The 15,414-nt window shown below is 51.7% G+C and overlaps 5 protein-coding genes across 5 annotated transcripts; 1 reads left to right on the forward strand and 4 right to left on the reverse strand.

The window, feature by feature from the left end:
• Window positions 1–1,036: 1,036 nt before the first annotated feature.
• Window positions 1,037–2,614, reverse strand: BO85DRAFT_209597 (t-SNARE syntaxin). Its single transcript, XM_025654605.1, has 4 exons — window positions 2,211–2,614; window positions 1,980–2,161; window positions 1,370–1,933; window positions 1,037–1,320 (listed from the first exon to the last, which is right to left on the reverse strand). The coding sequence occupies exons 1-4, from the start codon at window positions 2,458–2,460 to the stop codon at window positions 1,285–1,287; spliced, it is 1,032 nt and encodes a 343-aa protein (XP_025510131.1). The 5' UTR covers window positions 2,461–2,614; the 3' UTR covers window positions 1,037–1,284.
• A 383-nt stretch (window positions 2,615–2,997) lies between these two features.
• On the forward strand, window positions 2,998–8,801 carry BO85DRAFT_524603 (uncharacterized protein). Its single transcript, XM_025665426.1, has 4 exons — window positions 2,998–3,453; window positions 3,517–5,962; window positions 6,188–7,222; window positions 7,283–8,801. Exons 1-4 carry the CDS (start codon window positions 3,410–3,412, stop codon window positions 8,561–8,563), a joined length of 4,806 nt encoding a protein of 1,601 aa, XP_025510132.1. The 5' UTR covers window positions 2,998–3,409; the 3' UTR covers window positions 8,564–8,801.
• A 190-nt stretch (window positions 8,802–8,991) lies between these two features.
• BO85DRAFT_482078 (HET domain-containing protein) lies at window positions 8,992–11,085 on the reverse strand (the record flags this gene model as incomplete). The annotated part of the gene is made up of 2 exons (XM_025663086.1): window positions 8,992–11,002; window positions 11,077–11,085. The coding sequence occupies 2 exons, from the start codon at window positions 11,083–11,085 to the stop codon at window positions 9,020–9,022; spliced, it is 1,992 nt and encodes a 663-aa protein (XP_025510133.1). The 3' UTR covers window positions 8,992–9,019.
• Window positions 11,086–11,546: 461 nt separating this feature from the next.
• Window positions 11,547–12,771, reverse strand: BO85DRAFT_432137 (benzoate 4-monooxygenase cytochrome P450). Its single transcript, XM_025658365.1, has 4 exons — window positions 12,394–12,771; window positions 12,197–12,327; window positions 11,790–12,102; window positions 11,547–11,740 (listed from the first exon to the last, which is right to left on the reverse strand). The coding sequence occupies exons 1-4, from the start codon at window positions 12,739–12,741 to the stop codon at window positions 11,648–11,650; spliced, it is 885 nt and encodes a 294-aa protein (XP_025510134.1). The 5' UTR covers window positions 12,742–12,771; the 3' UTR covers window positions 11,547–11,647.
• Window positions 12,772–14,145: 1,374 nt separating this feature from the next.
• BO85DRAFT_454266 (uncharacterized protein) lies at window positions 14,146–15,351 on the reverse strand. Its single transcript, XM_025661243.1, has 3 exons — window positions 15,141–15,351; window positions 14,556–15,038; window positions 14,146–14,486 (listed from the first exon to the last, which is right to left on the reverse strand). The coding sequence occupies exons 1-3, from the start codon at window positions 15,219–15,221 to the stop codon at window positions 14,295–14,297; spliced, it is 756 nt and encodes a 251-aa protein (XP_025510135.1). The 5' UTR covers window positions 15,222–15,351; the 3' UTR covers window positions 14,146–14,294.
• Between the last annotated feature and the right edge of the window lie 63 nt (window positions 15,352–15,414).

Below are 15,414 nucleotides of genomic sequence, written 5' to 3' on the forward strand. Positions count from 1 at the left end.
CTTAAGATAGTCGCGGGTCTTCAGAAAGCCTGGGTTATCCGCCGCCCTCGTTATAAAGAATAACAGCAGAAGCCTCGTGCCCCCCTGAATTGACTCACTGGTTCTTTCTGGAATCCTCTTCCACCCGGCAGTAAATATCTGATGATGCAAGGGATTTCGAACTGACCAGATGCATGTCCCACTGGGCGTTGTAAGGGGCGACAAAAACAATATCCTCGGACGGGCAGGGCTGTTAGTCGAGAATTCGACACACAATGTAGACAGCAAGCCGACGATATTTGTCGTTATACGGGACTTGCGGGGGCCTTTGGCCTCTTGACCATCTGTCATATCATGAGGAGGTAGGGGCTGGCTTACGGCCAAGAGGGAATGATTGAAGACGTAGTATCATGCTGTCCACACGCTCTCTCGAATGCTCAGGGATTGGGTTGTCCAAAATATTAAGGTACAGATCTATTCTCTGTGGATTGACCCCTATCCTTGTACCTCTAGAGATAGTGATCCATAGTAGTATATACTATGTTCCCTCGTGGGATCATGAAAGATTAAGTGTACCCTCAGACGGGCTATCTGGTGTCTTATTGGGTATATCAAACATCAAACGACATGGGATATGGAAAGTATCCAGAAGATGGGGTTCTTCAGCGATGCTGTCTTTTCCAGTCTCTATTTAAATCGTGAGTTGGGGTGGCTAGTAGAGTTATTGTTCGCTTCTAGAAGATAAATTCGGCTTGGGCTCATTGTAGTATTTGCTAGGACATCGGCAAACTCATGGGTCAGCAAACTAGGAGATTGCTTGATTTTATATCTGTTACGAATAAAGGCCGGTTCAACTTGTTGGGTGGCAGGAAGGGTGTCAGAATGAAGAAGAGAAAGAAGAGGAGAAGAAAAAAAAAAGAAGGTTTATATATACTATAGGGTAAGTGAATAGATGATTCTTCTGGAATGATAACAGTGGAATGCACTGGGAGTCATACATCTGCTTCATGTGTACCAAAACTTATTGAATCGGCTCATCAGCCATTGAATGATGCAGTCAAAGAGAATAGCTCAAGGAAAGGGAATAAAATTGATCTAGTCAATCATGGACCGTATTCACATCAGGCCATCCGAAGCACATAAAGTAAATAGTAGAAGATCGATCATCAGATCTAGCCACGGCCAAACAAGGTAGCAGACAAGAATGCAAGGCTAAGCGACAGAAACGGTTGCATTATTCGTTCAGCACAGCAGGACGAATACGAACCAGTATTAATACATTATAGAGAAAAGAATAGGGTGTGTCTATCCCGATATCAACACCCAGAGTAGGAAGAAGATCTGCACAAGTTAGCTGCAATTCGACCAGCAGGTTGCGGGATGAGCTTACCATTAGGACGCCAAACATCTTGGCGATGAGCCACCGGTTCCCGGATACCCGCGTCCAGTACTTCAGTAACTCGCGATGTGCTCCCTGCACATTATCGACAACATCTTCCGTGTTGGCGTCTATCCGCTGGATCATGTCGGACTGCTCGCTGACCATCTGCGCAAGCTGACCGAAAATACCACCCAACTCGCTGATGGTGCGTTCAATCGCATCAATTGCCTCACCACGCCCTTGGATATAGGCGTTGCTCGTCTGGGCTTCCTCCATGACCAATAGTTGCTGATCTGAGTGCATAGAGGGGCGGCCGAGCGGAGATGGGTTCGAAGGTTCCAGAGTCAGTAGATCGGAAGCACCGCCCGGCTGAGGCGTCCGCCGCCCGGATGTGTTGTAGAGCGGGGAATCAGAGCGCTGCGTATCGAGGGCGGAATGTGTCTTTGAGGATACCGAGGAGACAAAGTTTTCGGTTCTGGATCGCGAGGCCTGGATGTTCTTTGTTCGCACTTCAAGCACATCTTTGAAGTTTGCTCCCACATCCGCCAATTTTCCTTGCAGCATGACAACCACCTAATCTCGTTAGCTTCATATCGGTTTCGTTATGTGTCGCACGTACATTGTCGTTGTGCTCTCCTTCCTGGTCCGCCTTCGACCGATTGCTCTTGGGGTGTTGTGAAAGAGTAAGCGCTTGCAATGAGGCGATTTGCTGATTCAACGAGGCGAGATCTTGCTTGATCACAAACGTCAACTCGGAGATCTCAACCGGTCTGTCGTCAAAGAGCGTCTTTCGCTTGGCCACTGCGGACAATGTTAACTCCATCGACTCAACCGTCTAGAAGTCACTCACACTCGGCCAGTCTCTGCAGCTTAGCAGTTGTCGCCGTGATCCCTCGTCCAATTTCCACAGCTCTCCGGGCAAACTCCGACCTTCGTTTGCCACCCTGCCCGTCTGCGGAACCGTTTGCTTGCTTCCGCTGCGCATCTGTCAGAAGAGCCTGGCGCTGTGCGCTAGCTTTGTTGGCGGCCATGCGCTTCTGGGCTTGACCCAGAATGGCATGGAACTCGCCGGTACGATCTTGAATGGACGGGCCGGTCATTGTGTAGGTGGATGTAGGATAAACGAGGAGTAGATGAAAGAAAGATAATTCGGTAGTCGGTCGCAATGCAAGCGAAGATGTACAGGGGTATAGCCGAATGCAGAACGAATGCGCGACGTGAGATTCCACGGAGTCGATCTAATCGATAAGGAGGCAACTGGAGACGTGTCCGTTGAGTGGTGATGGTATAGCTAAGGTAGAACGAGAGCGGAGAAGCATAGATTGAAGGTAAAGTTGGAGTATTACAAAAAGGCCATATCAATCAACCGAGACCAGCATCGACCATCGTAGAGGCACGGGGAGAGAAGATGGAGAGAGAGTGGAGGAGGAGCGAGAAGCCGACGTCGCCAGCCCGTCTTCCGTCCGTAATAGGAAAGGCGGAGGCTCAGCCACGTGCACCCCAGCCACTCCAGTTTTTCACTAGCCACAGGGGCAGCACTAGCCACCGGGTGCCCCAGGCGTCAGGCTGCCAACGGACCAAAGCGGCTTAACTGAAAGCAGTAGAGCTTCTCATTATTAGATCCGATGGAGTCTCAGGGGAACATCGCAATCAGCCTATCTTATCCCGCTGGCGATTAACTTCAATCAATTCCCTTCCGTACCCCCATCCCCAGACTCGTCTGCCTCCGTACCCATTCTGATCGCGATCGGACATCGTCCATCCCTTCCTTCGCTACTAAGAATAACTCCATTCCACGTAACGCCGCTGCTGCGCTGCCCCGTGGCTTGGGCTGTCATCGCCATCCTTGCTCCCACGTCATCTGGTGCAACCATCCTCTCTCGTTCACCCGTGTCTTCCGGTCAACCTCGCAGCACCTTCGCATCGACGGTCGCTTCTCTCATACGCCTCTCAACCCAGGTCTTTGGCATGTGATATGCCGATCGGGCACTTACACCGACTATTCTATTAATGTTCATAGTCGGGTTGACACGCTCAGACTAGTCAGCAATGGCACGCCAGTTCCAGCCTTACGAGCCGGAGCTTCACAAACTGTAGGCCATGCGTATATCTTGCTTGCAGGTCCCCGCACATAACTAACGCTGCCCTGGATCTAGCTCCTCAACTACCTCCGATAGCCCGAGCTCTCCTTATCCACGCGGCGGCACCCCGCTATCCTTTAAGCCGAATGTGAACCGGGCGAAAACGAAACGTTGGGTTGAGGCCAAAAAGTACTCATACGATGGGAATGATTGGGGAGACGATGAGTACGGCGAGTATGACGATGAGGATGAGACTCCGCCTGTCCCGCAGCCTCCCAGCATGAACCAAAGCACCGGAGATATCCCTAGCATGTTCACGAGAGACGTGTCTCGTCCACCCCTACCTTCAGTAGATCGGTCGAGATCCATGGACCAGGTGGCAACACTGGACGCAGCTGGTGCTGGAGCGCATCGTAGCCTCTCTGCAGACCGCATGGCGGCCGCTCCTAACAACAACCGGACTGTCCCAATTGTGCGGCCAGCCGAGATCTACAAGCGGATGAGGGCAGAGAGTGCTGCAAGACAACAGGCATCTGAGGCCGGATATTTTGTTGACAACCCGTCGGGTGCGGCGCCACCTGGAGCGCCAGTGTCTCAGGATACTGCGTCGACCTCTCACGAACAACAGGGAGCGGCATCTCCCGGCGATCACATACTCCACCCGGCCCAGGACAGTACTGAGAGGCCGTCAGATGCTGGAAGCACGCCCCACGGCTCCCACTCTGCTGACGCATCTACAAATGAGTCTCCCATCATCCAGCTGCCAGATATGAAACGTCTTTCTGGATTTAATCCTGACCTCTCGCTCGGACCCCATTCCAACGCCCAGGTAGATACAGGGTCGGAGGGTCCGGATCATAAACTACAGCACAATCCTTCCTTGGGATTCCGGTCGGTTGTTCATCAGGCTTTCGATGTGCCCGAGACCCCAAGCACCACGGTGGACAGCATTGCTCGGTCTAACAGCGATAGCACCTCGGTGATTAGCCCAATCATACCCCAGCACAACCCGAGTGAGACCAAGACTCCTACGATTGTAGAAGAACCCGAAACCATCTCGACACCCAAAGAAGAACCAGGAAACATGGTGTTCAAGCCTGGCCACCGTCGAGATTTAAGCCTTCCTAGCCCGAACAATAGCCCGTCTAGAACACCGGTTATTGCTAGCGTCGAAGGAACTGCGCCGTCTGCGGTAGGGGAAATGTCCTCGAACACGCCAGACTCACCCCAAAACATCATCGCAAGCCCGCAGAAAGCAACTATGCAACTACCGCAGCCTGACGAGGGTCTGCCCGCACCGCTTAGCGTTGGTGGCAGCCATCCTCCCCCTGAGCCTACGATCACCACCGGGGATGGTGTCCCGGTCATCATTCCATCCTTCAGTACAGACAACTCGCCTCAGGACACAGAGAGCGACCGGCTGCGGAAGGAAATCATTCGTTCTTTGAGCCGGGAAAATACCCCGTCGGAGGATCCAGACCATGAAGAGGAGCGCCGGCTGGACGCACCGCAGCAGGACAGCAGTCACATGCTGGATGAATACGAGCGTTATTGGACGAAGGAGGCCTTGCCCACTTCTCGCGAGGGTGACCAACCTCCTGACTACGACAGTCCCTCAGCTGCCCTGCAGGATACGCCCGCACAGCCAACTCCTCTCATTGCTGCCCCAACAACTTCCGCTCCAGCCCCGAAGCCGAAGCTGACCAGACGATTTTCATGGGAATCTTCGTCATCTGGGGAGCCTGCTCCCGAGACGGGTGTACAATCCCCGCCCGTGCCCATGCCTGGGCAATTTCCACCCACCGAGGATCGCGCCCAGCTGACAGAGATAGCCCCCAATCCTGAGCCCGTCGTTGAGGAACGTGAAGCCAAGGAGCCGCCGTCTACGGAGAAGCCGAAGCTAACTATCGTGCCTCCCGTACCGGATGATCGAAGCATCATCTCCGATGGGCAATACCTGCCTGAAGTCTACAATGCAGAAGTCATTCCCGATTCTCATGCAGACGAGGGACCCCAGACAGGCTCCGACCGGCGGTCGTCGCGAGTCATGTTCACGACCCCAGCAACTGTCGAGCCGACACTGCTTGGTTTCCGGGAAATCTTGGCGATGAAGACGTCGGAGGAACGCGTTCGGGCTTTCAACGACACCCGAGCGAAGTTTGGGACCATTGATACGGGTCTTAACCAATGGATTTCTGTCACAGTGCAGACACACCCCGAACACAATGATGTGGTTGAGAAGAGCACGAAACTGACGACCACCGGTGCCAAGGCGCCCGTCTCTCGAGGCAAGTTCCCGAAATTGGCTGCCCTTGGTAAAGCTGATCTATCTCCATCCGGCTCGGGGCACGCGCGACGGCCCTCGGCGCCATTGGGGGCAATGATGAACAAACAGCAAGTAGAGCAACGCGGCAAGGAGTTGCTGCATACGGCAGGAGTTTTGGGAGGGCGCGCAGGCGAGGCCGCCAAGGGATTTTTCGCTCGCAGCCGGAGTAAGTTGAAGGGCGGAGGGAACGACAAGGTAGATTCTTAATCTCTTTACTGATAATGATGGGCGGTCTGGCCAGGGAGCGGCACGCTCGGCCTGTTCTTTTTTTGTTTCTTGCCTGTGTGATTATGTTGCTTGATACCACGCTGTAATTGGTCAGATCTCAGTGCCTCAGAATGTGACATGAATGATGTCTTCACCACTCCTTTTCGGGTTTATTTTGCTGCGTCTCATCGCCTCTAATGCGGGGATATGTAGGGATTTCAGTCCTCGCGCGGCTATCGTCGACCGGTGCCCCTGTCGGAGCTCCAGCAAGCAGCCGACCTGGATCCTGCAGGAACAAGGCCCAGCCATCAGCGCCATAGCGTCCACTTTGGAAGTCTCCCGGTCGCCGGAGCTTCTCGACCGGCTGGACATCATCGGCTGAGCTGGGGGGTCAAGCGGAAGGAAGTACCCGGTTCTGATAGCAACGCAGTAGCCATTGGCGAGGATCGCCGTAGGGCATCCATTCACTTGGGAGCTGTAGCCCGGGAGTCTTTCCCGTCTCGCAAACCGGCACCCGCCAGTGATCCTCGAAAGAGCGTCGCTAACGATGCGCACGAACAGCAACAGGAGAGACTCGATGACAGCGGGACTAGCCGGATCCAACTAGCCCTCAATGACGCGCCATTGGCGACCCCTGGTCAGCCCGGTCAGGCCGGACAAAGCGTCTCGGGCCAATTGGATGGCGTGAGCGACAGCGACCAAGCCGGTGTTGGAGGCGATGCTGCGTTGCCCCCTGCAGCCTTTGTTCAACCTCGGCGGGGGTCAGTCCAACCATCAATCTCGTCATTGGGCACTCAGGATGCGGTTGCTGATCCTCCCTTCGCCCTGGCGCTTAACGGTGAGTGCCTCGCTCGCCCGGGAAGTGAATCGGCTGAACTTACGGCTGTCGCCCTCGCAGCGCCTCTTGCCTCGTCCAGTCTCTCTCTGCCCTCCATCGTCGGCCACCACCCCGACACGGAGATGGGTGCGACCGGCAATGATCGGTCTTTGCTGCGTCCGCTCAACGGTCGTCATCCACCTTCGGGTCACTTGCGAGTAAGCAGCATGTCGTCGCTGAGACCGAGCCGACCGTCGAGTCGGAATGCGACCTCAGAAGCGAATTCCCGATCGCAGGATTCCACCCCGCACGCGCGCCTGGCCGCACTGAAGATGAAGTACGGCGACAAAATCCGGGACATTCGTCGCATCTCCCTGGGTCCCAGCAGCCCATCGTCGGACCAGAAGCCGCCGCTTCTGGATCGATTGACAGTATGTCTCTGTCTCTATAGAGTGGATGAAAGTTTTGAAGGTTAACTGATCATGATCCAGGGCCTCTTCCGTACCAACCTTCGTCCCCACCGACCCAAATCAAGGCAATCCAACCAAGCCTCCAGACCTGAAACCCCTATCCAGCGCTCCACGACGGCCTCTCCATCGCGTCCAATAAATCACACATCCAGCCATACCCGCTTCTATTCCCTCGACCACGCCCTTCCCAATGCCAGCGACAGTCTTTCCCACCTGCCGCCGAGTCTTCCCCGCATCCCCACCCCAGATTCCTTCCGCCAGGCCCAGAACCAAGCCATTTTCGTCCCGCATGCTTCCACCCCTACTCTTCATAATACTTCATCCATTTCAGACGACTATCTCTATAGCAGCAAAACTGTATATGAACCAAGTCACACTCCCACTAATGGTTCTCCAGAGCGCGGTCGAACCACCTCCCGCACGTACGTGCAGGAACTGCACCTCCGATCCCGCAGTCCCAAGGAAAGCGCGCCCCGACCGGAGGAGACAACTCTACCAAATACCGATGCGACTGACCCGGCGATTGAGCTGGGGCGGTTCGCACGCAAACCGCGGACTAGTCGAGTGGGCGATCAAGAATTGCCGTGGAAGTTGAGTCTGTCCGGACTGGGTGGTGATCCTGACGAGCATGTTGAGAACGAGGTAACGGTCGAAGAGAGAGACAGAGCACGGAGGGAGGCCAGCAATATACTCGAATCTGCCATCGCTGCCACTACCATCGATCAATCTCACATGCGGAACCCAGAGCCGACACGAGAGACCTCATTTGGAGTTTCACCCTCTCCCCTATCCACAATTCCAGAATCAGTCGCATCTCCTTCAATCGTGTCCCCATCCGAGCTTCCACCTCGCGACAACTCGTCTACGACAGCGCAAGTCTCATTCTCTGACGCTCAATCACGCGTCTCTCCGTCACCGTCCCCTACACCAAACCCGGATACAGAGGTCAAGACCGCAAGCTTATGCCGAGAACCCCAATGCATCAATACTCCTCCAACAGCAGACTCCAATCCCTCCCTCACCACAATAGAAACAGAATCCGGAGCCCGCACAGTATCCAACGGCCCCACTCCCAGTACACAGACAAACTCAAATCTAAGCAGCCATCCCCACCGCCCCGCCCCACCCCGAGCCCTTGTCTCCACTCCCGTTGAACTCCCTGTCCCCTCAGCAGACGGGGGAGAAGATCACGATAATGCCAGTGATGCTTCCAGCGAACCCGAGATTGTCATGTCAAGTACGGCATATCCGGGACAGGAGTGGAGGCCGGTCGGATACATGGGATATGAATCGGGGATATAGTCTGAATTAATCGATTGATCTTATGGTTTTTTTGCTGCTGTGTCTAATATTAACCTTTTTGATTTGACCTGTACAGTGCAAGTGTTGCCGGGGGAACGCGAATAAGCTAATAGTGGTAATTGTGAAATTGATCGTGATGGTGATTGCGGATGGAGATACCCACGTTATGTCATACTTGCCTTTTGTTAGATAGTTAGTACTGCTAGTAACCTATAGTATATCATCCCGTACTTGATCTAAGGAGTTGCTTGACCCATGCGGGCTTCTCTTATCTACTGCTGCTGCTTATGATAGTGGTATTGGTTGCACGAAGCTGTTATGTATGCGTGCCCAATCAATCCTTTCGACGGATAGTTGAATTTAGATGAAGCTGCAGCCATAAGGCTTAGTCGTACACTATGGACAATATTCACCAGCCCTGCTAAAATACCCTGCAGCAGAACATGTACCGATGCTTTATACCAAAGTAAACTCCTCTTCCACTAGATGTCCCTCATTCATCATCTGGATTGCCTCTCCGTCCATAATGCCATGCACGTAACTCTCACCAATTAAGATATAGTGAGACCCTTGCTTGCGGAGAATAACAGGCACAGAACAACCGAACAGAACACAAACGAGATCTCCTTCCTGTGTCTTCGGCGGCACCAGGCCTATGTAACCCTTTGAGGAGATCATCAGCCGACGGTATGAGGTTGCGCGCTCAATAGCGGAATTGAGCATTGACACACCAAGGCAGTATTCCTCTAAGAACTCTTTGCCAAGGACATAGCAAGTATCATCCTCTTCAATGGCTTCATCACTTGGTGCAGTTTGACTCTTAAGGAATTCATCCATATACAGGGGGCTAGGATTATCATCATTCCTGTAGCCAATGGCGTATGTATCCGCGATCAATGTTCGGATGTATGCATGGGCCAGCGAGCCCCCACCGACATAGTCACGGCCAGTTTTTGACCCCCTTACCTGTTTCATCAACTTGATCGACATTGAAACAAAGCTTTTTTGATATTGAATTTCATTCGACAACGGTTCCCCCCTTTCCATAAGAGTTCCAAACTTGTGAAGAGCATATACCCAGCTTGAGAGTTCCGGGATATGAGATGGGGCCTCAAAATACGATGTTAAGAGGGCCACCCACGGATCGGGTCTCCATGCTCCGTGTTTATCAGGCTCATATGTTACTGCCAGACAATCAATGGTATCAACATAAATGCCTACAGCTTTTAGAGCCGGCACGTCGAGAAGCAATCTATATTCAGGAGACCTTGACCGAGATGCGTCATAGTCGGATGGGTGGGTATCCCAATCTTTTTTGACAAAGAATAGCTCTCCACCTGCGAACAAGCTAACCAAGGGGCTCGCAATGTTGGAGCTTTCACTCGAGTAAACCTCCCAGTCAGGTACCCAAGATGGCCACCTAGGCTTCTCGCTTCCTTGGCTCATGCATATTATATCCATACCCCAATCCCTGATAGAATGCACGACAAGCCCAAGGCACACATCCAGTAGTGTGTTATTCACCGAATAGTCAGGATGTATAGCATTTCCTGGCCCACCACGTGCCAAATCGAGCAGGCTGAATATTTTGTCCCTTGGATCTGTTGACCGCTGCTGTCTATTCCAAGCAACGAGTTGCGTAATGGTTATTATATGGCCTTCCTTGGTCGCTTCTCTCATTGTTTGGATCTTAGCCACTTCTTCAAGCCCTATTGTGGATATTCGGCCAGGAAAATAGGAAGTATACGTGCCAATGAACATAATATTGGCAAGCCACCACAGGGGCAACCATGTAACTTCATAATTTCCGCATTTCACTAGTAATTCTGCAGATACCACGGCCTCTTGAAGCACCCATGCTCTGGTCCACCAGGGTCGCCTCAATATGCCCGTGACCAGTAATTCCAAGCTCTGACGTTGATCTTCGGTGTTTGTCAATTCTCGCATGAGCATCAAACTCTCTTCAGTAGATTCTACGTCACTGTGACTTTGATCGTAAACCCGTTGAGCGAGACCAAATAATGACTCGGCACGTTCATCCCCGTCACCAAGCCATATAATTGTCACATTACTTCCTTGGTAGATATCGCGCATAATGCTTACTTGCGAAGCACGCTCTTCCAGGTCCCGCTGGTTGATGCATATCGCGTCAATCCACATAGTCCGTGGAGTGTTCCGGCGTAGATGACGGAGGGCTGATTCGAGGTTTACCGTAGCTCTAAAGGCCTTTCTATTCACAAAAATATACTTCGTATTCGTGTGGTCTCCCCAGACATAGGAGAGCGTCTCATAGGGTTCCGAATCGGCTAGCGAAGTTTCTCGGAGGGTGCACTGGATGTCATCTGTCCATTTACCAGGTTCGATGGTAACGAGACGGATTTGTTTCAAAGTAGAGTCCAGCTTATGATACAATTCCTGGGCTTGTGACATAGTTGAGATCTAGTATCGACCAATATTGGCGTCAGTTATTGCGGGGAGGAAAACAAATGAGCTGAAGGGGAGACGCGGCACACTGCATCCATTGTGTTCTTAGGCACTAAATCAAGCCTGACGTGTCTGGACCCACCTTCCTGCAGCTCGGAGGCTACTATTATAGGCCAACTGGTTATACATGGAACACATTTCCCCTTGATTTATTTGTATATTGTCATATTCTCATTCATTTATTTTATCTGTTCCTAATATTTGCGTTGCTCGGTTTTCCATCATGTGTGTTGATCCTCTGGAATAACGAAATGTCACATACTAGGTGGTGCACTTTGTGATTACTGGATTAGCTACATCTCTTACAACCAGAGTGGAATCCTCTGTCATCCCCGACTTCTTTTAAAATGGTACTAGTTAGACAAGGCCAATTCACCTGACTCTCTACCAGAAAGCATAGCTTACCACGAGATATATATCACATACTCTACCACCTCGCCTTCACCCCCTACCTCACAGTCCCCTCCACATCCACAACACGAACATCGAAATCCCTCTGCAAAAAGATCCCATGACACCGACTCCTCCACGGCCTCTGTGGCCTCAAAGCCACCACATCCCACCTCCTCAACACCTCGACCACCACCTTACCCATCATCATCACTGCCAACCGAATCCCCAGACACCTCGTACTTCCCCAGTTAAACATAAGCTCATGAACCCGATCCATACGCTGTCTCTGTTCCGGCGTCGCTTCCAACCACCTCTCTGGACGAAACACATCCACATCTGGCCCAAATACCTCGTTTCGTAGCAAACCCGGGAGGTTGAGCCCTATGTTCGTACCTTCGGGGACGTATACTCCGTTTAGAGTATCGCCTCCGGGCGGGACTACACGTTCGCGTAGTGCCGTGATGGGCGGGAAGATGCGTAGGCCTTCGAGGATGCAGGCTTGGAGGTAGGGAAGGGACTTGGTTTCTCGTTCGGTTATTATGGGGGTTGTGGTGACTGCATTGCGGATTTCGTCTGTTAGACGTTTGTAGACGAGGGGGTTGGTGATGATGTGTAGGAGGAGGGCGCGGATGGAGGTTGCGGTTGTGTCGGAGCCGGCGAAGCTATTGGGGAATATTTGTTAGTTAATGCTTGGTAACTCATTTATTTAACCCAGGTTAAGGTTTTATGGGGAGGGGGTCATCTGGGGTTACACACAGGGCAATTGTAACTTCTGTGACTGCTAAAGATCCGTCGACGCCGTTGCGAAGCCATGAATCTAGCATCGTCTCGTTGTGCTTCGGAGGAATGCCCTGCACTATGCGGGCGTTGACAGTTTTCTCAGCGACCTATCGATACATGTCAGGGCGATGATCATTAACCCAGAACATCCACGAGCTGAAGTAGTATCTTACCCCCATAATTGCCCCGATACCATCCTGATCTTTAGATGAGGGTAACACCCAACGCACTATCGGTATGTGGGAGATCATCTTGATCCAACTGTTGACTTCGGTGAAGATGGCGAACTTCTCCACGATGGGTAAACGTGTTTCCAGGACATTCTGAAATCCATAACAGTCTTCATGATGGTCGATGAATCCCAAGGGGTGGCCGAGACATAAGTGGCACACCATGTCAAATAACAGCCATTGTATACTTCGCGCCATGTCGAATGCAACGTGGCGTTCTTGCGTTGTCACGGCGTGTTTGTGAATATAGTCCAGCCAGGTGAGGAGGTTCTGGTCGATGGCGTACTCCATCTGTGGAATGTCTTTGCCTTGGTACTTTGGGAGTCAGCTTTGGGGATACACATCTGAAAAGAATATTCATGAGCAGGAACAACTAACCCCAGGAGCCATCTTCGTTCTCAATGCATCATGCTTTTGCCGATGCCGCTCAGTAATGAGATTTGCATTATGGGGATCCAGTCGCAAGGCATCAAACCACGGCCCACGAGTGTACTTTGACTGCACTCCAAGTACCTTTCGAAAGATCAGAGGGTCATTTGTGATCAGGTGGTTTGGTCCTATGCGGACGAGGGGACCTGGAGCTCGAATGCTTAGTTTCCTTGTCGCCTTATTGTCTCGTAAACTTAGATCTGATTCAACATACCGTACTCCCGATTAACCTGAAGATATATATCCGCGCATCGCTCCGAGTAAAGCGCTCTGAAGAGCCATAGACGAGTGTATGGTGCCCACCAGGGCCCAGGTATCTTTCTAAGATGCAGTGTCGATCTTATGATCCAGGCAACGATAATAACAGTGGCCACAATCGGCATTAATGTCCATGTCAGGTCCCGTTGAACCAGGGCCTGAAATCCCTCTGCAAAGGCAGTCATATTGACTGCAGTATGAACGGGGGTCTTTCTCTCACTGTATGACCGAGAGTCGGTGCGGGGATAGTCGATACGTGTGGTGAAAGAGAAGAGTGAAAGTAAACGGCTCGTCAGCCCTTGTGTACTTAATGAACATGACTAGATTCATGTGGTTTGCAGGGTACAATCAGACATATCGGAGCCGCATCTGGCAACAGCCATCTCGCTCGTCTGACACTTCTCCCTTCTATGGCTACAAAAGCCGGAGGGATATCTACTAGTAAGGCTCACAGCAATCATAGTGACTCAACACCATCGCTTACGGCTACGCGGACATTAGGGCCTCTTCTCTTGTCATCCGTTTTGGGAGTAGGTTGTCGAGATGTTCTGTGCACTGCCGCAGCATTTCTGCAGGGAAGTCCGGTATTAGAAGTTCCGAAAGTTACTAGTTGATATTGAACTTGTAACGCAATTTAGGTTCGCCCAGCCGGATATTTAGACATAATTGTGGTCTTCTCCGAGCCACAGCCCCGTTCAGGGTCTAGTGGCCATAGCGTTAGCCGTGCCAGGTGCACGAGTCTTTTGAGATGTATCACTACCTTTATTTCAACCCCGCTCACTATACTTCGTGCTATCTCTCGTTGATCTAACTGAGAGCTGAAGAAGTTTACCTTCTGGCCGTCCAATGTCTAATGAATACAGTAGTATTAAATTGCTAATAAAATCCATCATATTACTCGCTCAACTTACCAATGGCAGCTCGCTTATTTGGCCCGCAGCTGCTACCACTCAACATACCATATAGTCTACACAAAAATGGCCTAATACTCCATACAGCAGACGATAGTAGTGCTCTGAGTGGCTACATTCACCATCTACGTGGCCATACACAAAGCCAAGACTCGTATTGACAGGCTGAGATTGCCGATCCCGCTGATCATTGTATGAAAAGAACCATTTAACTCCGTCCCTTCCCCCGCAATCTCTCCTTAGAATCTAAGGTTTACCAAATGCCAATGGACGGGGATTACCCCAAGTATCCGATGGCAGAAAACGCCAAGCACCAGCATGCTTCCGTGCGAACAGATAATGAACAAAGTGAGTGGAGAAGGGCGGCATAGCGGGCCACTGGTTTCCACCCTCGAAGGTTATGTCACGGAGGCCGAGAACCATGGGCGGGATGACATTCTATATGTGTTGTTTGCTATTGGTTAACAAAGTACTTCCTTGCCAGATAAAGTGGATGAAGTGACTCACCTTATCCTGTTTACCCGCCTCAGCCTCACACTCCTTATAAACCTTGAGCAAAGCAGGCCCGTCATACGGCTCCATGCTCATGAGGCTGGTGATTTCGTTGGCCAGGTGCTCGCGAAAACTAGGCGCCATCTGCTCGATGAGGCTGCGCACGGTCGAGGCCTTGTAGTCAGCAGGCTTGGTCTCCGTCCCGTAGGCGAGGAGCTGCTTCAAGATGGGTTGGAAGGTATGGTGCTCGTTAACATTTCCCTCGAGGAAATTGGGCTTCTTCATCACTCCTTCAAATTGAGGAAACATCTGCTCTTCTTCCAGAGTGTGGTGATGGGATACCCATCCGGCCCAGCTGCGGAGGAAGACTAGGTAATCGGCGATGTCTTGCGACTCGGTTATTTGCTCGGCTTGCAGATAAAGGGAGTTTAAACCTCGGAGCATGGCGTTGTGGGCGAATGCCATCTCGTTGGCGATGTGGAGAGCTTCATGTTTGGACTGATATTGTTAACTTTGATTTTGTGGTTTCACCTTCTTGTTCACTCCCAGATGGCACCAGAATAGAAGGGTAGAATCGGACATGACCGAGGTCCTACTCACAATGTCCTGTGTTTTGGATGGTGTTTCGATCAACGGCCAAGGACCATCTGCCCACGGACGGGAAGTAGTGCCAGTAGCCATAGTTCAGCGATATGCTAGTGAGTGACAGCCGTTGACATGAAAGCCGTTAAATATCGCGAGAGGATGAGAGGTTCGAAGAAAGAGAGAGATTTGGGGGTGAGAGTCTAGAGGTGGCTAGCTAGCTGATCCTTATGCATCTAGTTTAGTGTCTGAGTAATAGGACGACTTCTGTTGCTCTGACCTGCTCCGGCCT

The sequence above is a fragment of the Aspergillus piperis genome, assembly GCF_003184755.1.
Source record: "Aspergillus piperis CBS 112811 unplaced genomic scaffold BO85scaffold_34, whole genome shotgun sequence".
Classification (NCBI taxonomy): Eukaryota; Fungi; Ascomycota; class Eurotiomycetes; order Eurotiales; family Aspergillaceae; genus Aspergillus; species Aspergillus piperis.

Bases quoted from the DNA above. Each gene is read 5' to 3' on its own strand.
- BO85DRAFT_209597 (XM_025654605.1), bottom strand. From the start codon at position 2,460: ATGACCGGCCCGTCCATTCAAGATCGTACCGGCGAGTTCCATGCCATT. The intron at 1,934-1,979 runs GTACGTGCGACA...TAACGAGATTAG, and splicing joins AAGGAGAGCACAACGACAAT to GTGGTTGTCATGCTGCAAGG. The intron at 1,321-1,369 runs GTAAGCTCATCC...TAACTTGTGCAG, and splicing joins AGATGTTTGGCGTCCTAATG to ATCTTCTTCCTACTCTGGGT.
- BO85DRAFT_524603 (XM_025665426.1), top strand. From the start codon at position 3,410: ATGGCACGCCAGTTCCAGCCTTACGAGCCGGAGCTTCACAAACT. The intron at 3,454-3,516 runs GTAGGCCATGCG...CCCTGGATCTAG, and splicing joins GAGCCGGAGCTTCACAAACT to CTCCTCAACTACCTCCGATA. The intron at 5,963-6,187 runs GTAGATTCTTAA...GGGGATATGTAG, and splicing joins AGGGCGGAGGGAACGACAAG to GGATTTCAGTCCTCGCGCGG.
- BO85DRAFT_432137 (XM_025658365.1), bottom strand. From the start codon at position 12,741: ATGGAGTACGCCATCGACCAGAACCTCCTCACCTGGCTGGACTATATT. The intron at 12,328-12,393 runs GTAAGATACTAC...ATGTATCGATAG, and splicing joins GTATCGGGGCAATTATGGGG to GTCGCTGAGAAAACTGTCAA. The intron at 12,103-12,196 runs GTGTGTAACCCC...ATTCCCCAATAG, and splicing joins ACAGAAGTTACAATTGCCCT to CTTCGCCGGCTCCGACACAA.
- BO85DRAFT_454266 (XM_025661243.1), bottom strand. From the start codon at position 15,221: ATGGCTACTGGCACTACTTCCCGTCCGTGGGCAGATGGTCCTTGGCCG. The intron at 15,039-15,140 runs GTGAGTAGGACC...TAACAATATCAG, and splicing joins CATCCAAAACACAGGACATT to TCCAAACATGAAGCTCTCCA. The intron at 14,487-14,555 runs GTGAGTCACTTC...CAACACATATAG, and splicing joins AGGCGGGTAAACAGGATAAG to AATGTCATCCCGCCCATGGT.